Below are 23843 nucleotides of genomic sequence, written 5' to 3' on the forward strand. Positions count from 1 at the left end.
GAAACTAAATAGAATTATAAAAGATTGGTGCTGAAATTACCTCAGAAAGTATCTAAGCCAGTGTTTTCCCAAACTTGCCTGATAACCTGGGGCAATTACAAAAAAACCTGCCTCTTACATGGAGTAGGCTGCACGTGGGGCCGGAATCCCCACTCTAGCAAGATGAACCTTAGAATTAAGTAAGTTCTGGAAACACTGATTTAGGACAGCATCTCTTTTTACAGGTAACGAAACTAAAGACCAACACTGTTCAAGTGACATATTAAAGGTCATGGTTTTGTTTTGTTATGCTCATATTTTCCCATCTAATTGTCAGCCACAAGAGGATCACTTTTGCTCCTCTCTACACTTTAGCCAGTCTTTAACAGGATCTCTGAACTGGATCCTGTGGTTTCCAAAGGGTGCACCTAGAAGCCACTGGACTGCATGGCAAGGCTCAGGGCTGCTGTGTAAGAAGTAGTCCAAGACGGCATGGTGGAACCACAGCTTTTCACATGCCCTCTTCTCTCCACCAGAACAGGCTTTTTCTTATCTGCTTTACATATTCAGTTCTGTGCAAAGTTTCAGGGAACAGGATATTTTTGCTTAAAAGGAGAATTTGAGAGCAAGGGGTCTAAAATATTTCCCATCAGCAAAGCTGATCATACTTAAAAATTCTTCTATCTCAAAAAAAGTTGCTTCAGAGCCTCTTATTCTAGTGTTCATTAATTTTCCTGGTAATAACATCTACATATATTTATCTAAAAGTTGTATTTGTTTTATTAGTTTATCAATGAAAAATTACTTGTCACCATTCATTTCAAACAGTTCATGTTTAAAAGGACTATTATCAGATTTGGTGAAGGAAATTAATACCTATTTTCCAGTGTGAAGAATATAAAAATTAACAATCATACTTGGAAGATAATAGGATGTATAAACACCAGCGAGCTGTAGCCTCTTGGGGGTAAATAGCACGCCACCTTCTCTAACACCGTGATTCTCAATCAGGCTGAGGCAGCCTATTGAAACATTATGAACCCTTTGCAGTTTTGTCGTGAACACTTCAAAGACCTACTACCAAATTTTGATCAATGTGAAAAATTTATTTTTGCTCTGAGTTTATATACTGATAAGGTAATGCTGCTGGTTAGAGGTTGTTGAAACCAGGGACATTTACAGCCAGTAGGAGGGAAAAGATATAACAACATTAATCTGGTACCAAAGTAATATTTATGCTTTCCAAAATGTGAGATTGTGTCTTGTGAATATGTAAGAAAGTCTGGTCAAGGCAGTAAACAATCTTACTAACAAAGACTCAGACCTATAGGATATCATTATCACTATCATTAGGGTAAATTTGGCATTAATGATTTAGCAGTAGTGATCATGTTGTCATCATTAGTGACTTGTTCAGTGCTCCTTTGAATCTTTTAGTTCCTTCAAAGTGTGCCTCCAGAATTTTTAGTAGTGGTAAGTGTTCTTAACGAAATGAAAAGAACTAATATAGTAACATAACCAAAATGTCTGAGGCAAGGAGAATCTGCTCTTCTCAGTCAAGGCACCAGACTAGTCCCTGGAATTCTTTTCATATCAGATGTTTATAGTGACGCTGGGGTTATGTAATGCAAACTGGAATAACAATGGTTAATGCTCTTATTTCTACTCTGGAGAGATTAATCCCAGGAAGCACTTACCGATCCCAGAGAAGGAAAGTAAAACTTGAACAAGTCCTGCTGGATCTAGATCTATAGCCTTTTCTCTGACCTATATTATGGAGAATTTTAAGTACCAGCAGCAGGCCTTCATAATGCAAGTTTCTTTTTCTTTCAGAGTTCTGGTCAAAGTATCTTCCTCAGCCTGCCCTATTAATCTATGAAAATTACTGCTTCTCAATTCATTTTTTAAATTTATTTTTAATTGTGGTAAAATATACATAATATAAAAATAATTTTAACCACTTAAAGTGGACAATTCTCTGACTTATTGTGTAATTTTCACCACTATTTCCAGACTGTTTTCATCATCCCAAACCAACGCTCATACTCATTTAGCAATAACTGCCAATTCCCTCTACCCCACCCCTGTAACTACTGTTCTTTCTGTCTCCATGAATTATCTTTTCCCAGTATTTCATATAAGAGAAATCATGCTATATTTGTCCTTTTGTGTCTGTCCTATTTCACTCAACATGATGCCTTCAAGGTTCATCCATGTTGTAACATATATCAGTACTTCACTTCTTTTTTTTAAAATTAGAGACATTGTAGATTTATAGAAAAGTAATGCACAAAACACAGAGTTCCCATATACCTCCCTATTTTTATTACCTTGCATTAATGTGGTACATTTTTTATAACTGATGAAAGCACATTATTATAATTGTACTATTAACTGTAATCCATGGTTTGCATTGAGTTTACTGCTTGTGTTACATAGTCCTATGTTTTTATTTTTAATTTTTATTCTAGTAACATATATACAACCTAAATTTTCCCCCTTTTAACACATTCAAATATATAATTCATGTTATTAATTACATTCACAATATCGTGCTACAATCACCATCCATTACTGTGGAATGAGTTGCTACACAGTGCACTGTGGGAACACAGGCTCAGGCACAAGGGAAACTCTCAGCAAATGGCCACTTTATTACTTACACAGCACAAAGGGTCCAAAAGAGCAGGGGAAGAGATCCCATCTAGGCCCATCTCCTGGGGAACCCAACTGCTCGGGTCAGAGCCAGTGGATGGCAGTTCCACTCACCTTACTTAGCATTGGAAAGGAGAGACAAATCTGTGCTGCCCCAGTGTGGGTTATTTATTCAACCCAGGGGGAGGGAGCCCTGCCATTGAGAGTTCTGGCCTTGACAAACAGCTGGAACTTTGTGCCTTCCTCAGCAGTCCAACCCTTGGCCTCTCAACCAGGCCTAGCCTACTCCTCTCCATTAGCTTTGACAACATAAGCCCACCTCCCAACTCAGACACAAAGGCAGAGACAGGTTGGGCCAATTGGCCAATGACTCTCAACAATATTGACCATAAAGGTTTGGGAACACCAGCAGCTGCAGCACATTAGGAGAGCTTCACCTATGCATACTGTGCCAGTTTGAATGTATTATGTCCCCCAAAACGCCATTATCTTTGATATAATCTTGTGTGGACAGACATATTAGTGTTGATTAGATTTTGGAATCCTTTGGGTGTTTCCATGGAGATGTAATTTAATCAACTGTAGACAAGACCTTTGATTGGATAATTTCCATAGAGGTGTTGCCCCACCCTGAATGGGTGGGTCTGAATTAAATTACCAGAGCACTATATAAGCTCAGACAGAAGGAGCAGTCTTGCTACAGCCAAGAGGGACACTTTGAAGAGCACACTGGACCTGAGATAGGAGCTTCAGCTTACAGAGATATTTTGGAGATGGCCTTTGAAAGCAGACTTTTGCTCCAGAGAAGCTAAGAGAGAACAAATGTCCCAAGAACAACTAAGGGTGACATTTTTAAGGAGCTGCAGCCTAGAGAGGAACATCCTGGGAGAAAGCCATTTTGAAACCAGAACTTGGAACAGAAGCCAGCCACATGCCCTCCCAGCTAACAGGATTTCCAGACACCATTGGCCATCCTCCTGTGAAGGTACCGGATTGCTGATGTGTCACCTTGGACACTTTATGGCCTTAAGACTGTAACTGTGTAACCAAATAAACCCCTTTTATAAAAGCCAATCCATTTCTGGTGTTTTGCATTCTGGGAGGATTAGCAAACTAGAACATGTACCATTACTCCAAGCAGGGTGGTCACACCTGTCTAGATTAATGGCTACATCTATGCCACCCTACCCCCTGAGAAACAGCTAAAGAAATCCCACATAGAATCTCTTTGTATACTGTGCAGGCAGTGGGCTTGCCATTGGATTTTAGTCACCTCCTGATCCACCTCCCTGAGGTATTAACCTATATACAGCAAGCTGTGTTAGCAATAGCACATATACCTCCTTTGGGGGCTAGAAGGAAGTCTAAGACAATGCAATTATGAAACACTACTTTGGCTAGAGCATCTAATGATTTTTGCGGAGCATGAATGTGTCATGTTCTAAACTCAGCAGTGTCAGCCAAGGTGGCTGATATATTGTATAACATGTGTTCATTGGTGCTTATTCCCACCCAGGACAATAATGATCTGCCAAAAAACAAGGCAAATCCAGAATCGTGGACTCCACCCCTCCCTCTACTGGGACAATCATGTTTTGCTCAAGATAATAAATTGAAAAGATTACTGGGCCATTTGCCAGTTTCATTACCTCAGAAATTGTTGCCTCCCACCAGGTTGTCCAGAATGTGGAGAACAGTGTACAGTCAATGGCTGTGCTGTTATTTTTGCCATAGGGCATAAATGAAGGACTTTCTGATGTTAGTTCAAATGTGAGGCCAGAAAAATCACCTCTTTGAGTGTCAAAGACTCAGCAAAAAGGGGAAAGGGAGTGAGGTGTCAGATGGCAGAACCAACAGTTGGTCAGGTTCCTTGCCACCATGATGGTTTGAATCAGTTGGACAAAAGTGCTTTCTTTCCAGGTTGCCACTGGACCAAATGTGTAGAAAACAGGAGGAAGAAGCAGTAACCAGTCCTGACAGGGTGGTCATGCAATCACTTCCCGTGATAGACACTTTTTTCTGCCTATTTGCAGTAGCTGATCTTTTCCCTCTAAGGCCACACAGTCTGTTTCTTCCTTGCCTTGAGATCTAACTTCAAACATTTCCCACTGATCTGAGTGCCTTAACCTTATCTTCTGGCCCACTTCCATCCCTTTCTGATAGATGGGAGTTGTCAAGACTCCCCAAAAGTATCCCTTGACTGTCCCAAGGACACTGGTGAACCAACATGGGTAGGAGTCACGAACCTCCATATGCTTGTATCAGATTCCACAGGTCCAGCCCAATGAATTGTCACCCCATGTGTGTTTAGTACTTCCATCACCCTGCCCCTCTGCTTGGCAGCTCTAATCTCCCAACATCCTGGGAATTGTGTAGAGAGTATAAAGGGCTAAAAAGCTAGATGATCCCCTGACAGTGGCTGAAAAGGAAAGCCCCAAGTGATATGTTCTTGGTTCCCCTTTCAGGGCCAATCGTCATCTTGATGCGTGTAAGAGTGGATGCAGAGCAAAGCCTGGGTTCCTCCCCTACTTGTACCCCCTCCTTGTGCTAGGAAGCAGGGTAAGACTGTTTCTCTTCTAGGGAATTGCTGAGTTTAATTTCCAGAGGGCCTGAGCAAGACAGACAGTCCATCCAGTAAGAGAGTTGTCAGGGTGTTGACACCAAAGCTCCTTTTTCAAGTGACCATTAAAGTTTTCCACAATGCTGGCAGCCTGTGAGTAGTGGGTAATGTGAAAGGTTCACCTAATTCCATGAGTCTGGGCCCCTCACTGAGTGGATTTTGCAGTAAAGTGATCAGAGAAGATATCATCTGGGTACCAAAGGGGTGGCAGAACCACTTTTCCAAGGTATCCCATGAATGCACCATGTTCACATGATGAACTACAAAGGAAAGGCCATAGCCTGAATAAGTGCCTGCTGCAATCAAGGCATAGCACATACCTTGGGATGGCAGGAGAAGGCCAATATAGTTTACTTGCCATGTGTAGCCCCTCTGGTTACAGCCCCTAAATGTTCTTTAGGGGTTCTGGCTTATAGTTAACATCTCACGTTGGTAAATGGAAGATTGGGCCTCTTTTAACAAAAGAGGTATTCTGTGTTCCTGGGCCTATGTAGCAACCTGTGGCCTGAGCAGAACAGGTCTGCAGATCTTTGGTGCACAGCAGTCTGCATGACCTAGGCAGCTAAATGTTTAACCTACTGTCTTTCTAAGCCAGTAAAGAAAAAAAGGGTAAATTAACCTTAAAGTGTAACTTTATGCAAGCAGGCTGTAAGCGAGAGGCTCTCAGTCTCACAAAAAGAGCAAAATGTAGTTGTTTAAGTGTTATTCTAGTCTTTCCTGCACCACCCCCCAGGTCAAAATGACCTATTCCTGCATCTATGCTCCCCCCACCCTTAGGAAGGCCTTTGTCTTAAACCCTTATAAAATGCTTTCTGTCCTCTTTGCGTTGCTCAGTCATCTTCCCTGTGATCGCAATGCCTTCCCAGCCTGAGAGAGCCGTCATGATCTCTCCACAACTTCTCACCCTGTAAGTAAGATCTGAATGAAAGTTCATGTATCAGAAAATGCTCATTGTCTTCTTTGGCCTTTGGACTGGCATAGCCCTTTTGGGCTGTGACAGCCCATAATTTCATGGTATCAGAATTTCCATTTCTAGATGGGTGGTGGACACAACAGCAGATGCAACCATGGGAAATTCAGCTATTTCCCAGATGTCACTGAGGCTAAGTTCATTGTCCTCTCCTCTGGACAGAGCTCATCCTCTGCCTTTCTTGTCATGTGCAAATAGCAGCTAGGTCATTCCAATGATGGTCATCATCATATGGGCCCTTGCCATGTACATCAACATAGGTAATATATTGGTACCTTTCCACACCACCAAGTGTTTGTTCCCCACACCAAGGAAACTTTGATTCTCCAATCACATTCCCTCCACAAACCTGACCAGACCTCCACAGCATTGGCAACAGCCCATGAGTCAGTAAACAGGTACACAGTGGTGCTTGGGTCTGAGTGTTCCACAACTAAGAGGACTGCTCACAGCTCAGCCCATTAGGCACTTTTTTTTACCATGCCAGAGCTGTTATATAGACTGCCCAAGGCAAGGGAAATAGCTTTGCTGCTCAGTGGTATCACAGATCCATCAGTGAACCAGAGCTGAGCATCTGGTGGGGCATCCTTGAGTTGGGGTCCCCAAAATGCCAATGCAGGAAGAGAAGAGCTGTCACCTGGTGTTACAACAAGATCATTGTTGAGGGGCCCTCTGCCACCCACTCATGCAAGCATGTCATTCTGTGAGGTCCTGGGAGAGCACGATCCTGAATTTCCCAGTTACATTTGATGATGCTCAGTTGTTGGGCACTGCCTGGGTGAGTGTTCTGATTAACCAGGACTCAGGATATGATGGATATTTCTGGACCCAGGAGGACCTGGGAGCTCTCAATAATCCTTTCTGTTTTCATGAAGGCCCAACAGCATGCCAAAAGTTGCTTCTCAAAGGGAGAATAGTGTTGGGCTGCATCTAGGAACTCCTTGATTGAAAATTCCAGGGGTCTATGAATTTTTGTTGTTCCCTCCTTCTGCCAGAGGGACCAATTGGCATGGGTCTGGGTGGCAGAAACCTGTAGCTCAAATGGAGAGCCAGGCTCTAAAGGTCCTCAAGGCAGGGCAGCTGAAACAGCTGCTTATACCTAGTACAGGGTCTGCTCCTCTTCAGTTCCTCAATGGAAAGTATCCACTCTCTGTGTCACCCAATATAGGGGTGCTAGGAGAATAAATACCAAGATTAGGAATATGCTGGCACCAATATGCAAATTGTTCAATCAACTGCTGGGCCTCCTTTTTACTAGTGGGTGACTTTAGGAACAGTAACTTGTCCCATACTACGTAAGGGATCTGACCCATATGCCAACTAATAAGGTGACCTTCTAGACTGTGCCTTGTATCTTGTAATGATTTATGGCCCAGCTGGACTATTAAAGCTCAGTTAGCAATGCATACAATCCCTGGGCCATTTGTTCTTCACTCTGGCTCAGCAACATGATGTCATCAATATAATGGAACACTGGAGTCCTTTGGGCAGGGGTAGCTTACTCAAATCCTGCCCCATCCATTGTTGGCAGATAGTAGGGAAGTTTGATACACCTGAATCAGTACAGTGAAGGTATACTCTAGGCCTTGTTTCTGGAAAATGAATGGATCCTGGTCCTCCTTCAGAGTGGAATGGAGAAAAAGGCAACTCCAGGTCAATGGCTGCATACCAAACTCTGGTGGAGGCCATACTGGCTTCCATGAGAGTCACAATGTCTGGGACCATGAGCACCAAAGGGGGGACTTCCAAATTCAAGCACCAAAGGTCTATAGTTAGCTACCACACTCCACTTGCCTTTTTCACTGGCCACACCAGGCTATTATAGGCAGAGATAGTGGAGAAGAGGATACCCATAGATAGAAGATCCCTTATGAGTTCTGTAATGATGTCCTTTTCCACATCAGGGGGTGGTATTGCCACTGTTGGACAATGTAGTGAGGAGGTGGTAGCACTGGGAGTGCACAGTCCATCACTTGCCCAATCTTGAAGGCCAGAATGTGTTGGGATGGGGGAGCTTATACTACAGTCACATTGGGATGTGCAGCAATACAGGACATCAATTCCTATAATGACCAAAGGACAGCCAAAGGACCAAAAGGCCCAACTCACAGGGTAGCAGTAACCTTCCATCCCCATACTCGTGTGGAATGCTGAGAACCTCCCAACACTGTTCATCACTGTCTCCCTTCTGCATCTCCTGGAATGATGGTGACTATGTGCCTGTATCCAAAAGTGCCAAAAAGGAGCATTCACTGCCCCTAAGTTGTACATGTACTGGTGCAAATGACCTTCAGTTCCCAAGGTCCCACCCCTAGACCACTTCCAGTTTAGTCAAGTCTGAGTAAAAAAGTCCCTCCCAGGGGCCAAGCTTCTCAGTCAGGCCCAAGAGAGAGGTGGGAAATCTTCAGGATCCTCCTTCTCTTCTACAACCCATATTTGGGAACTGCGGGGAATGGGGTGGGCAGGGGCAGATTGTCTCTGTTGAGCCCTCAACTCACCTTCTAGCTCATATTTTTCCCAAAGTTCTCCATTGGAGAGTCCATCTACGGTGTCCTTCAGGACCCCTTGCTTTAGTAGCCACAAGAGTGGCTCAGTGAGTGGGGTCCTTGAGAGGAAGGGGTGGCCACCAACCCAGGCTGTGGGTCTCAGGACCTACTGGGTTAAGGGGCAGGTGCCTACTGCCCACCAGTTTGGCTCCTCTGTCAGATACCATAGCAGCCAATCTCCTAATACAGGAACCCTTGCCCCAAGCAGAGAGGGTACAAAGAAACTGCTCAATTGTGTCTCCCAGAGCAAGCGCTGCAGTGAGGAGGAGAACCACCTTGCCAGCCCAATTATGAGGCCCCCTTTCTAATAAAATTACCAGTGTCCCACCCCAAATCTGAAGAGGTAGTAAATTCCTCCAGGAGGGGTGGAATATCCTCATGCCAATACCTAGTTGTCATAGCATAACTACACCTTCTTCCTCATTACTGCAAAGCTTAGCTGGATTTTGGGAGAGCTTACTCAGAGAGAGATATGCTCATCCTACTCCCTAAAGTATCCAGTCAAACAGAAGCTGAGGCCATGGAATTCCTGCAGCTACACCATCAGCTGCTCCCTCCTCACCCCCTTCCTCCTCTTTCCTTAATTCCAACTAACTAAGAATTTGTTGGAGGATTGGGTTGGACACAAGGCAGCCAGGACTCCTCCACTCAGCCTGATTGATCATGGTGGTAGTGGTGCCCTCATCGTAAAGTCAGGACAGCCACAAGAGGAGATCCTTTCCAGGTTTCCACCCATACCTATTTTTTCATATCCCATATCTCCTTCTCCTTGAAAGCTTGCACTTTCATTTTCACCTCCAGGTCCCTATCTTCAGTTCTAATAATCCACTGAATATTAACTGGCCTCACGCTAAACTCAAGCTCCATCTGAGTGGCCTGAATGCAAGTATACCTGGTTCCAGAATGAGAACAGATGTAAGGGGCCATGAGCCAAGGGAGTATACACCAGATGGGGGAAACCCCAACCTCATTATTCTCAGCATGGAACCAGCAATCCAACTCTCTGGCATTTATGGGGGTTTCTCAGTCTCATTTATCATCACCCTTTCCCCAGAAGATGTTGGCAGCATACCATAGGTCTCCCAGCCAAGGGTCAGTACTTCTACCCAGATTGGAAGGGCAGTGGTGACCCCTCAGCTTAGCCCACAAAACCAAGAGAGTCCTGAATTGCCCAAGATACTCCTGTACGAAAAGAATGCAAGAACCATAAAAAGAATGGCCAAAAAATCAATACCCTCTATACTTCTCCTTTTACCCTTCTCATTGTGCCTAAATCTGTGGAATAATTTCTTTTTACAGATGAATAATATTCCACTGTAGATATTACCACATTTTGTTTATCCATTCCTTGGTTTATGGCTATTGTGCATAATGCTGCAATGAACATTGGTGTACAAAATGCTTATTGAACAATTATTATTTTCCTAATGCCTTTAGGAAAGACAATGGAAGTTTAAGACACCTTTTATCAAGAAACTTACAATATTTGGAGGAGATATGGGAAATAATTAGACTTGTGACATGTATTATTAAAGACCTAATATTATTTATGCCAAGTTTATGGGGCATACAGTGAGAGTTATGGGGGCGGTCAGGAAAGGAAGGCATTAATTATTGAAAGTGTTACTAGAGATAAAATTAGTATACTCCCCATGGCTCATGCCCCCCTTATATCAGGTACCAAACTATGGGCTTTTAAAAAATTATTATAATTTTGTAAAAAAATGCATGACTGGAAAAGAACTTGGAAAAAAAATTATAAGGATGACATATGATGGTTTGGGGATTAAAGGTGATTTTATTTATTCCAAAAATTTTTCTTTATTAGTGTTATACATTACATGAGCAATAAATAACAAAGGAAAAGAAGTAAGATTTAGGCAGATAAAAAAGTAATGAAGTTGTACAGTTAGAGAAAAGTTACTGTATACAAAAACATCATAGTGAGAATTAATACAAAATATGCTGTCAACAATGAGGGATTAGTGTTGAGAAAGAGTGAAAGATAAACTAGAAAAGTAAGACAGGGTCATCTTATGAATAACCTTGAGTGTCTCAGAAAAGAGTTTATATTTAACCATGTATAGGATGGAAATTCATTAAAATTCCTGAGAAAGGAGGTGTAGGAAAAAGACTATGTTTAGAAAGATTATTCTTGTTGCAGCATACAGGAATGATTTGAGTGGAGAGAGATTAGAAGTAAGGGGATCCATGAAGATGTGATTGCAGTAGGAGAAATGTGAGCAAACAAAAACAGGGACTAGAGTCTTGGGGAAGATGCCTGTCTGTCCTCTAAACACCAAGGACATTGGAGATCACCTACTCCACTATTTCTAAGCTCCTCCACTAAAGTGTTCCTGAGGCCCTAGGGCACAATCTTAGGGAGTCTATCTGCAAAAACTTTCTTTAAAATAGCAGATTCTATCTTTGTAATTCAAGCAAAATTTTTATTTTCTTCTATTGGGTGTCCCTGTTTGTTTTAATATGAATTTATTATTTAAAATCACTTTCACCAAGTAAAATTAATGATAAACATATTTTACTCCAGCTAATAATTGACACAGAAACCTCTTTTTAAATCCTTGCAGATAATGATCACTATCTTCTAAATCATATGATTCTACATTAGTGAGAAAGTTCTTTAATATAGTTATCTTAAATGTAATATTTTTAAACTGTCCATCCACTGGTTCTACTTGTATAAGGAAGCAGCAGGGAGGAAGAAACACAGTATCTGAAAACAACTTGTATGACTTCCTATGGAATATTTCTTCCTGCAAATTAAAAAATAAAACTAGTTTTAGTGAGCAAAATGGTAAAGGGCATGTTAAAAATAATAAGAAGAAAAGTAGTGATTGTAGGAAGATGGTGGATGCTCCAACCCAGCTCAGCTCCAAGACCAAAGAACACACAAGGCATGGAGTTAGAGAAGAGTTTAGTGGGACTTAGGGACAGGAGTGATGGTTCCATAGCGGTGGCTGGCTGGGAAAGATGGAAGTTAGCACTCCACAAAGAGCAGGGGGTACCAGGGGGTGGTTTATAGGGTGAGGACAAAGACATTCCATAGGGTGTGAGAACAGAACTTCAGCAGGGTCTTGTGACACAGGGATGTGGAGATTTGTTATCAATGATCAAGGAAGGTGAGTTTTAATGCTTTGTTTATGATACCATCTGTACATTTTCTCATCCACCCCACCCACCCCCAGGGAGGTCTGATAACCTTTAATATCTTTCCCAGTCTTTCCTAGTCAAGTAGGCAGCTACATGCAATAACTCACTTTCACTATGGAGGGGAGGGGGCCTGGGCCCTGGGTCCCACAGTCCACCCCCATGCAGCAGACTACATTGATCATAGGACAGACATTGCATCTATATTCCATAACAACAGTGAAAGAGACAACAGAATATTAGAAGCCCCCCACACAGAGATAACAACCCCATAAAGAGACACGGCCATGGCCAAGAAAGGGAATTAAACCATGCAGACAAGGGGTCTACCAATAATTGATCAATATTATGTATGTGCTCTTGCATACAATTTAAAACTTGTGAAACATTGTGTGAATGATCAGGAATATATACGCAGCACTGCACATTAATTAAGGCACAGGAGCCATCCTGTACTACAGTGAGTCTATTTAAGGCCATTCTATTTTATAAAACCACCTTTCTAAACTGTGTGGTTTCTTCATTTGGCAAGAACATAATTCTTGGAATCATTAAATGGTTGGGCAGTGTGACTGGCGAAAGCTGCCACATGTTTTTCAGTAACTGTTGACACTTCACCTGGTGCAAGAATGGCTAAAGGATAATACCACCAGGGAGTGCTTTTTTTCTGTATCTAGCTTTAACCATTTCCCAATTACTGGAAGTATGTGGTAAAGAGTCATGTAAGGTAGTGAGGACACAGGGCTGTCCCCATGTACAACATCCTGTCCAGTTATAGGGTAAATAGGGCCAAGCATAGTGGCCACAGGTCCATAGCCATTCCCTAGAGGAAATATATGCCCCATGTTGGTTGGAGATATTTTGTTAAAGTTTAACAGTAAAATTACACAATTCAGGGGGTAGCCACCCCACATCATGAATTCCATCAAGTTATTCCATACAGACAGGGGCAACATGGTCTACTATTATAGCTTGTGCCATCAGTCTCCCTAAACTATCACATACAACATACCCCAATACAGGTCAGGGCTTGTTCAGCTATACCTGTACATGGGAGGAGAAGTAAGCCCCAGTCTCATTATAGAATGGTAGCTGGATTTCAGTCTTAAGTGAGAAGATTCTTTTCCAGATTTTCATGTGTGCTGAATTCTGCAGGCCAGCAGGGTATTCCACATAGTCCAATTCACAGGGGGTCACAGTCCAAGGAAGGCCAGTTGCACCTGAAGATGGAAAGTCCATGCAAACCCAACATTGAGTTCAATTGTAGGCATGAGTTACAGCTGAAGCCCACTGTGGGACAGTGTTTACTAGGACACTATGAGCAAAAAGAAAGATGTTTATGGGAAACAATAAGAGGTAATCCCTGCTGATCTAACAATATACATGGTAGAGTTCCATTGGTTGATAACAAATTACCAGACAGAGGAACATTATGGGGAGGTTTTAAATACCAGATCTTTTCCCCTGCAAATTTTGAGAGTCTTGTACTATTATATCAATTGTTAATCTGGACATAAGAAGGGTCCTCATAGTCATGCATAAATTTCCTGTGGGAATAGGAGGTCCCAGATTGGTGATAAAGATTTCAATGATTTTCTGAATAAACTGAGGTCTTACACAATATTTTGGGTAACTCCTAGTCCCCAGGGACCTAGGATCCCTAACCAATGTGGCTGCATAGGCCAGCACCAAGGCCAATTGACCTCTTTTCCCCATTTTGAATGTTCTGAGGCACAGGCAACAACAAATTATTATCATTCCCCCTTTTAGGCTGTAATGTACCCAGCTCTTTAATCTGAATTCTCAGTGCCCGCATCTGTCCTGCTGTTAGCATTTCAATAGGAGGTGGGGCTGCGTCTCACAGTGTGGAGTTTAGATGAGTTAGGGCCTGATAAAGCATTTTAGTTCATTGCTGCAAAGACCTCTTATCATCCTTTAGCTGTTCCTTTAACAAATCATTCATCTTTTTAATAAGGCCCACACCTGTGAGATTGTAGGGCAGATGGAACATCCATATGATATCCTGATCCATGGCCCAGGATTGGGCCATTTGCCCAGTGAAAAGGTCCCCTAGTCACTGTCTATCTGTGTAAGTATGCCATACAGAGCATTCATTCTTTCCAAACAGCCTATGGTTGCCCACTGGTTTGCCTTCCCCACTGGGAAAGCTAACAAAAGTCTTGAAGCCATGTCTATGGCAGTAAAAGCATATCTCACCCTCTCTAAGAGCAGAAGGGGAACAATGTAGACCATTTGCCACTGGGTCACCAGGATTTGTAACTGGCCAATGTGTCCCATCTGGTATGGTAGACTATGTGGTCAATGCAGGGAGCACGAAGGGCACTCTCTAGTGATGTCCACTAGATGCTGGCACGTGATTGGCAACTGGAACTGTTGAGCCAGATGTCAAAGGGTTTGATACCCTTGGTGTCCACTTTTCCAATTAAGCCACTTTGCCACTTCCCTGGTTTCAGCTGTGCTGTTCCAAACTCAGTGAGTGCATCTGTTCCCACATTCCCAGGTAACTTGTTGGGAGTGTGGACAGGAACATCATAGACAGTTACCTTTCATTGTTGGCATGTACCCCAGATGTCTGAGTACAATTCTTGTCCCCAGAGGCGGTGACCTATGATTGTCCACTCTTCCTGCTTCCAGGTTGTTATCCAGGTTGTAAGCCCTTTGTAAACTGCCTAGTTGTTGGTACAGACAGTTAGTGTGTCTCCTAGTTCATGCACTATTAACATCCACACTGCTCTTAACTCAGCCCATTGACTGCTTTGCATAGTGCCAGTCTCCCACCGCATAATGTCAGTACTGGGTTGCACTTCCACAGCTGTCCATGTGGGAGACAGCCTGCTAGCAGACCCATCAGTGTAACAAGCAGACTCTGGAATGATACCCATGCCTTCCATAGTGGGCATTTCAACAGGTATTTCAGGTGCAGCAACTTTAGCTGTTGAATCTTCTATATAGGACACTGGTCCAAGAATTTCATGCATTTCTGCATTCAAAGAGCTGGTATTGAAAATTTTGCACTGTGCAGGTAGGCTTTCCATCTGGTCAATGTGCTTAGTCGGGCACTGCCAGAGCATGGCTTAGAAGACATGCTGGTTATCAATCCCTAAATAGGGATGGGCATTTTCAAAGTGATTGGGCACTTTATGTCAGTCTCTCCACTTGCAATAAGACATCATATGCAGCACACAATTGCTGTTCCAGGAAGCTGTATCTCAGTTATGCCTTTTTCCATAGTGTGACCAAAAGCCAAGGGGCATTCATCTAGAATGTTACCTCTGCCACAGACCCCACCCAAAGCCAATATCAGTGCTGGCTACATCCAATTCACAGGGAAGGTCTGGATTTACACCCCCCAGTGTCTGTGCCTATGAAATTGCCCTTTTTGTCTTTTCAAAAGCAGCCTGTTGGGAGGTGCCCCATTCCAAGGAATGGCCTTTCCTAATCAAAACATACAACGATTTTAACATTTGGACTGAGGAACAAAAGGTCTCCAATTCCCCAACAACCCCAAGAAAGCCAACAGTTGCTTTGGTGTTTGTGGCATGAGAAAATGTTCAACCTTAGCAACTACAGCAGAAGGTATTGTTTTCCTTACCCAACCACACAGCACCCAAGACTTTGACAGAGCAACCAGGGCTTTGTCATCACTGACTGCCCATCCCTGACTTTCAAGTTGAGATAGTAATGAGCCTGAGGCTTCTTTTAATTCTGAAAGAGAGTACTGGTTAACATGATATTATCAATGTAGTGAAATAGAGTTACACTTGTGGGACTTTTCTACTTAGACAAGTCCTTTGCCACAAGACCATGGCAGATGATCAGGCTATGTAAATAGCCTTGGAAAAGAACAGTAAAAGTCCATTGTTGGCCTCCCCAGGAAAAGGCAAATATAGGCTGGCTTGATTTTTCTAGGGAGATACTAAAGACAGCATTAGCAAGATCCAATACAAAATGATAATGACACTTTTGGGTATACTAATTTCTTGTAATAAACTAGCAATGTTCAGGACTGCAGCATACAACAGTGATGTTACTGTTTAACTCCCAATAATCTACTGTCATGTTCCACATTCTATCAGGCATTTGTACTGGCCATACAGGACTACTGAAAGGGCTATGAGTGGATATTATTATCCCTATCTACTCCAACTCTTTGATAGTGGCTGAGATTTCTTGGTGCCCTCCCAGAAGTTTATATTGTTTTGTAGCCATGACCCTCCAAGGCAGGGATACTTTTACAGGGGACCATTTTGCCTGTCCCTTTAAGACTGCTTTGATCACTCTACATCAGAGGTAGAATTACCCAATAATGATCTGCAACGTGGCATTCTGTAGAAAATCAGTTCCTAAAATGTTTTCTGGTATAGGATAAACATATACCGTACACACTTGTGAGGGGGGCAAAGTTGGACTGTGCCACTTTGCCTGGATCATTTTCCCCTCATAGCCATCCATAGCCAGTACTGGTCCATGGAATTGGGCTACATTCCTGTAGATTAAGGTATATTCAGCTCCCTTATCAGCTAGTGCTAACACTTACTGCTGGTTAGTATGGGACAAGTAAATGGTTAATTCTACATGTGGTCTCCAATCCCAGGAGTCTCCAGCTATTGTTTGTCCCTGGGGATCTTGACCTCCCCACCCCTGCAGAAGAGGGAAGGGGCTTGCCCTGGGCTTGGGCTCCTAATGGTAGTTTCTTTCCTGACTTCCTTCTCCCTTGGAGGCTTGGGAGCTCACTTTAGTAAATCTTTGGCCCTTAGGTGGTTTACTCCATAGTCTTACTAGGACTACATTAGGTTGCTTATCTGTAGCTTTTATTTCTGTGCCCCAGTAATGGGATCCACCCACATCAGCTTGCAGGATACCTGATTATGGCCATCATACTCACAGGGAGCCTTTCCCATTGCCCTCACTCCTGCCCCCTTTTCCACAGCCTCTCTGACTATCCAAGGTCAGCTACAGCCTGAGCAGCAAGGGAAACAGGCTCTCCTGCTAGTGGACTTAGGATAGACACAAGAGGCCCACAGTAATGGTTCGGGGCAGTATTCAATACTGTGTTTTTCATTCCTGTGGTAAAATCCTCAGTGTAAGGACCTACAAAAGCCATGGCATAAGTGGTGTGTTTCATTCCCAGTCCCCTTAAAATGTTTGGTAGCCTCTCCATGGTTTTCCAGTGGGGGGTATTTTGTGGTGTGTCCCCTTTATTAGGACTTGCAGCCTTACACCCATCAACTAGCCTTACCAATAAGGAGGAAGTTTTTACATTAGCTGAGGAAGCTATAGAAGTGTTGTTATGGCAAAAGGCAGGTTGTAATAGATGCCATTTTACTCATTTCCACTCCAGATAGCACTACCCCCTCCGCTCCAGTGCCTCATAACCTCAGAAGCCAATTGGGTAGGAACTTCCCAATTTTTGTTTATACTGATGCCTTAAATTGTCCAAGTCAGCAGTGATATAGTCTTTCATAGTAACTTGTAATTTCTGTTCAGGAGGCTGGAATTGCTGAACCGCAGAGGGTTGACCTTGTGATGCTTTCCATTTCTGTTGTATTATGGGGTACAGCTGTTGGGGCTCTTTGTCCTCCTCTACCTCCTATTCTTCCTCCCCTTCTTCTTCTTAGGAGGAGTCTATGGGGTCCCACATTTTGGGGTCCCATCCTGGAGTAGTTAAAATCCCCTGGACTTGAACCTGAGACAACTTACAGCCTTTGACTTGGGCATATCTGCATGCCAGAGTCTCTAACTGATCATCCACTCAGAGCAGGCGATCAGTCAAAGAGGCCTTCATTTCTGACTGGGAAAGGTGCATATCTCTTTCTAGTTTTACTTTCTCCTCTACACGGTGTGCAGTAGCTTGTTCTGCCTTGGTATCCATCCACAAGTGTCCTAACAGAGGCCATGCTATGGCTGCCACTATTTGGCAGTCTCTTTTGCTTCTTACTCAAATTTAGTTGATCTGCCATCTGTTGCAAAACATTTAGCAACACTGCTGGAGTTCTCAAGGCATCCCCATACACTCACAGAGGTCTCCATTCATCTAGGAGGGTAGCCACCCCTCCCCACATGGATGACACAGGCCAACTTGGGTTTCCCTCCATGGATTCTCCCTTCCCAGGACTCATGTCCACTATAGCTAATGGCTCTTTGATCTCCTGCCTGGCTCGCCAATTGTTCCAATTCAGCTCAGCCCCAATACCAAAGAACATGCCAGGCACAGAATTAGATGTGAGTTTAATAGGACTTACAGACAGGAGAGATGGTGGCTGGCTGGGAAAAATGGAAGTTAGTGCTCCACAAAGAGTGAGGGCTGCCAGGGATGATTTATAAGGGTTAGGACAAAGACATTCCATAGGGTGTGAGAACAATTTCAGCAGGGTCTTGTGACACTGGGGTGTGGAGATTTTTATCAGTATGATCAGGAGAGGGGATTTGTAATGCTTTGTTTATTATGATACTATTTGTACATTTCTCCCCACCCCTGGGGAGGTCTGATGACCTTTAACATCTGTCCAGTCAAATAGGTGACTGTGTGAAATAACTCACTTTCACTATGGAGGGCAGGGGGCCTGGGCCCTGGGTCCTCAGAGTGGGGTTGGAAGTTCCAGGTATCAGTCCCTCCACCAAAGCAACTATTGAACTGGCAATAATTGTCTGGATCATCTATCTTGGAACTCTGTAGTCTAGTGAAAACTTTCAGCATCCTGGGAAAATCTGGGTGAAGAGGCTTGTAATTTGCATTAAATCAATGAATTTCTCCTTCTATGTGGTGGATACTCCCAGGCAACTGTGGCAACTGCAGCCCAGATTCCTCATGCAGCTTGCTGGTGCCAGGATGGGCTACGAGGACCAGTCCTTCAAAATCCAGGTCTGTGTTCTGGTCACTGATTGCTGCTTTTGATCAGCTACTATAAATGACTGTGGGGGGTGGGGAACAGCACTGAGACCAACCATTGTTTCAAAATTGCCTCAGGCAAAAGTTTCAAAGGAGATGTATAAAGGCGGTATCTCTTTTTTTTCCCTCTCTCTCTTTCCATTCCCCATTTGGGAGCAAAAATAGCTTGGAAAAGTCACAAACTTATGGATCTAGCCCTCAACAAGTAAAACTTCTGAGCAATCCCAGAGAACTGGGAGAATTAGACTTCCAGAGTTACAATGTAATACTCAGAATGTCTAGTTCTCATCAAAAAATTACATAACATGCAAAGAAACAGGACAATATGGCCCATTCACAGGAAAAACAGAATTTGACAGAAACTATCCCTGAGGAAGCTCCTACATTCGAACTATTAATTGATGACATTAAATCAACTGTATTAAATATGTTCAATGAGCTAAAGTAATCCATAGGCAAAGAACTAAAAGAAATTAAGAAAACATCATCTGAACAAAATAAAGAGACAGAAATTATAAAAGGAACCAAACAGAAATTCTGGAGCTGAAAAAAATTAATTGAAATAAAAGACTCACTAGTATGATTCAACAGCAGGTTTGAGCAGGCAAAAGAAAATATCAGCTAACTTGAAGACAAGACAATTGAGTGTAAGAATCACAAAGAAAAAAATGAAAAAAAAATGAACAGAGAATGAGGATCCTCTGAGACACCATCAAATGCACCAATATATGCATCATTTGAGTCCTAGAAGAATAAAAAAGGGGGCAGAAATGGTGTTTTATGAAATAATGGCTGAAAACTTCCCAAACCTAATGAAAGACATGAGTATATACAACCAGGAATCTTAACAAACTCCAAGCAGGATAAACTTAATAGAGATCTACACCACGACATTTTGGTGAAATTGTCAAAATCCAAAGACAAAGACAGATTTTGAAAGCAGCAAGAGAGAAGCAATTTTTCATGTACAGAGATCCTTAATATTAATGGAGGATTTCTCATCATAAACCATGGGGGCTAGAAGACATTGGGATGACATAAAGTCCTTAAAGAAAAAATTTGTTAACCAAGAATTCTCGGTTATAAGAATATATTCTTGGTTTATATATATAAATATGAAGATTATATATATCTATGTATATTAATATATATTAAGAATGTTCTTGATTATATTCTATAGAAATATAAAATTTGGCAAAATTATCCTCCAAAAATGAAGTTAAGACACTTACAGATAAACAAGAGCTGAAGGAGTTCATTACCAGGAGGCCTGTACTACAAGAAATGCTAAAGGGAATCCTTCTGGCTGAAATAAAAGGACACTTGACAGTAACTCAAAGCCATAATAAGACATTAAAAACATTGGTAAATATATGTGAAATCCTGTATTATTATGCTTTTGGTTTGTAGCTAATTTTTGCTTGCCTATATGACTTAAAAGACAGATGTGTATATTTTATTCATGATTGTTCTATAAAAACTTCACTAATAAAAAATGCATAATTTATTGAAAAATTATATTTGCACACCTATGGTTATAGTGGTATTATTCACAATTTCCAAAAGATGAAAGCAACCCAAGTATCCATTATCTGATAACTGGGTAAAAAAAATACAGAATATACACAAATGGAATATTATTCAGCTGTAAAAAGAATGAAGTTCTGATACATTCAACAATAAGAATGAACCTTGAAGACATCATGTTGAGTGAAATAAACCAGATACAAAAGGACAAATATTGTATGATCTCACTGATGTGAAATGATTAGAACAAGCAACTCACTGAGTTAGAATCTAGAATGTAGGTTGCCAGGGGATGGGGTGGAGATAGGAAATGGGAAGTTAAAGCTTAAAATGTACAGGGTTTGTACTCGGAACAATGGAAAAGTTTTGATAATGGATGGTTGTGATGGTAGTGCAACATTATGAACATAATAGCACAGAATTGCATATTTGTGGTTAAAAGGGGAAATTTTAGGTTATATACATGTTACTAGAATAAAAATTAAAAACAGTAAAAACCATAGGACTGTACAATACAAACAGTGAACCCTATTGCAAATGATGGACTATAGTTAATAGCACAATTATAAAAACGTGCTTTCATCAATTGTAACAAACCACACTAATGCAAGGTGTTAGTAACAGGGTAGTATATGGGAATCCTGCATTTTATGCATGATTTCTCTGTAAACCCACAACTTCTCTAATAAAAAAAGGGAAGAAAATATACACCACTCACAGACACACACAAATACAGATACATACACATTGGTTCATGACAGTGAATTTAAGAAAACTGGATAGAGAACTATATTAGAGCTCTCTGAAACATGAATATCTTGTCATTAAAGTATCCTGGTTGGAGCTCTCAGATCCGCACTCAATTAATAAAGTAATTATATAATTGTACTTGTAAGATAAGCTGTCTCGAGTTATATTAGCAAAAAAAGACCACTGTTTAATTATTTACATCATAACATTATTGGTATTTTATAAGCTCTTTAAAATTTCTGTTCAGCATCTAGGTCAATCAGGTAAAAATGCCACAAATGTTATTTTATTTTATTTTTTTATACACACACACACACAAACATATATACACACATATATAAATATATATTTATGCACACACACAATCACAGACACACACAAATTCTCTTTAAATTACCAAACAACAGCAACAGTAACCATTCCTCATTTGACAAGGTCAAAGGATGCTCACCAGCCATGTTACCCTCCTCTGAACATGTCCCACTTTTCAGAAGTCCTTATTAAATAAGTGGCCAAGAAAGGAAAACAAGAGTGGTTCAATCACTGTGGACTATACCTCGATCATCCCCTCCTTCCTTCTAGAGATTGTAAATGTTTAATATTGCACGTGACTTTACTGTGTTGGTGACTTACCACACTGCTGATTCACAAGGAGTTTACTGTCAAATGCAGTTTCTAGGTCTTTGTGACACACGCTGCTTCTAAACTGTGTTGTGAAGAGAAGATTTTTCTAAATTGTCTTTTGGAGAAAGCAGGCATAGAAAATATAACTCATAGTTAAATTCCACCTTTGGCACCTGACACTTCATAAAGGAGCTTTTGATCATAAACCATAAGGCAGAATAAACAAACCCTCCTGATGACTTATTTAGGCTAAATGCTCAAGGCAAAAGCTAAAGGAATTGAGTGTGTTATATCCTTGTAAGACAGGCATTGATTTATAAGCTTATCATAAATTTTACCTCTATTTTAGAAATAATTCACTAATTAGGGGAGTTAGAGTGCAAACAGGCAAAAATCTTTTACGCTGATTGAAACTGAAGAAATGGCCTAACTATTAAAAACTACAGACATCCACTCAACTACAGACATTCTACTCAAGTGTTTTGCAAAATTAATTCTATTTGCGCTGTAAGCATTATCCAAAAGGCTGAAAGACCAAAAACACAAAATTTGAGCATGATCTTTAATTAATCCTGCATCATGCCTAGTATAACAGGGTGCACCCTTGGGAATTTCTGATCATCAAAATTAAAATTTCCACAAACAGTCCCCTAAAGATGCTTCCCATATATCTGAAGCCTTCTTCTCCCATGTCCTCGCATATTTCTACAGAGAGCAGAGAAGAAACAAGCCTCAGAATATCAAAGCAACTTCTCCATAACACAAATGTTATTTTAAAAATAATTTCCACTATATTTTTCTTCTGAAAATCACTCTATTTATTCATAGAGTTCAAAATGCTTCAGCTGCTTGAAATCCTGAAATAACTTTGTGCTTTTCAAAAATCACATTTGATAAAGGGCATTTATTTTACAGAATTTAAGTTTCCTGAATAATAAATATGACTTTAAGTGATGCAAGCTGTCAAAATCTTGAATGTCAAAGTTAAAGCTGATAGCCCTTCATAATTTTTCCTGCTTTGGAAACGGAAAAAAAGCAGAATGAGAAAGATTGAATAAAGGCAACTCACCTTTGAATTTCTTCATATTTGTATATTTGTCATAAATAAAAATTTAAATATCCTTTGAGATGAATATTTTCTGGTCCAAGGGAAAGTACAGAAAAAAATAATATATTCAAACATAATAAGAGGCAACAAAGACCAGGGCATCTTATTTGTAGCAAATTTTATTTCCAAATAACCATAAAAGGTATCCAGTTATTCTTTTCAGATTAATTTATAAGATCATGCAAAATATAAACATAAAGTTCCAAAGGAAAAATCATTCCTGACAATTATACTATCGAGGAAAAAGTACACAGAAATGCACACCAGGAACTTTCTACATATGGCTAATAATGGATCTTTATTCTTGCCTGGTTTTTGTCATTTCATCACAAAATAAAAAAAAAAGTAGCTCAAAGAAGCAAAAATTGATAATCTGAGGGAAGAAAAACATGATGTGATGCATCATAAGTGAGGGTTTACTATATTAGTACTCACAAAGAAATGTTGGAATTGAGGAGTAACATTAGATAAAAACTATCAATTCGGCAACACCGTTTAAAAAAAATTTAGCTATAGCAAAGTATATTGCTGCTTACAATGCATTCATAGACTTTTCCCAGGGTACCATGCATAGTTCTGAACTATGCATAGCTTTTCCTATGGAAACACATAAAATAAAATGGAAATCTTCCCAGAAGGTATTCAAAATAATAGATTAATTTGGAATTACAATTTCTTTTGAAAAAAGGTAAATGGTTATATTATGGAAAACAAATGCAAAAAGGACAGGCTAGGTATTACTAAAATGCTTTAAAAATCAACAGCACACCAAAAAGAAAATAACTCCCTATTTCTAACTTTGGCTATAATGCAAAGAACCATGACTTTATAATAGAGGGTTCTTATTCATTTGAATATTCAGAGTTGGTTCCCAATTACTAAAATTATAAAATAGATCCAAAGGCCATTCCAGAGTTTATCTAAATGTCAACTTAAGAGAAAATACAATGCGATTTCTCCAATTTGGACTAAGTCCTCATGTTCTT

The 23843-nt window shown here is 41.0% G+C and overlaps 1 protein-coding gene across 1 annotated transcript in view; it reads right to left on the bottom strand.

Annotated features, from left to right (window-relative positions):
• LOC119511752 overlaps nt 1–15030 on the bottom strand; it is a 36203-nt gene extending 21173 nt beyond the window's left edge. Inside the window, 1 exon segment of the mRNA XM_037806281.1 lies at nt 14738–15030. Within this exon segment, the coding sequence (XP_037662209.1) occupies nt 14738–15030 (293 nt within the window).
• Between the last annotated feature and the right edge of the window lie 8813 nt (nt 15031–23843).

This window comes from Choloepus didactylus, chromosome 2, assembly GCF_015220235.1.
Source record: "Choloepus didactylus isolate mChoDid1 chromosome 2, mChoDid1.pri, whole genome shotgun sequence".
NCBI classification, from domain to species: Eukaryota; Metazoa; Chordata; class Mammalia; order Pilosa; family Megalonychidae; genus Choloepus; species Choloepus didactylus.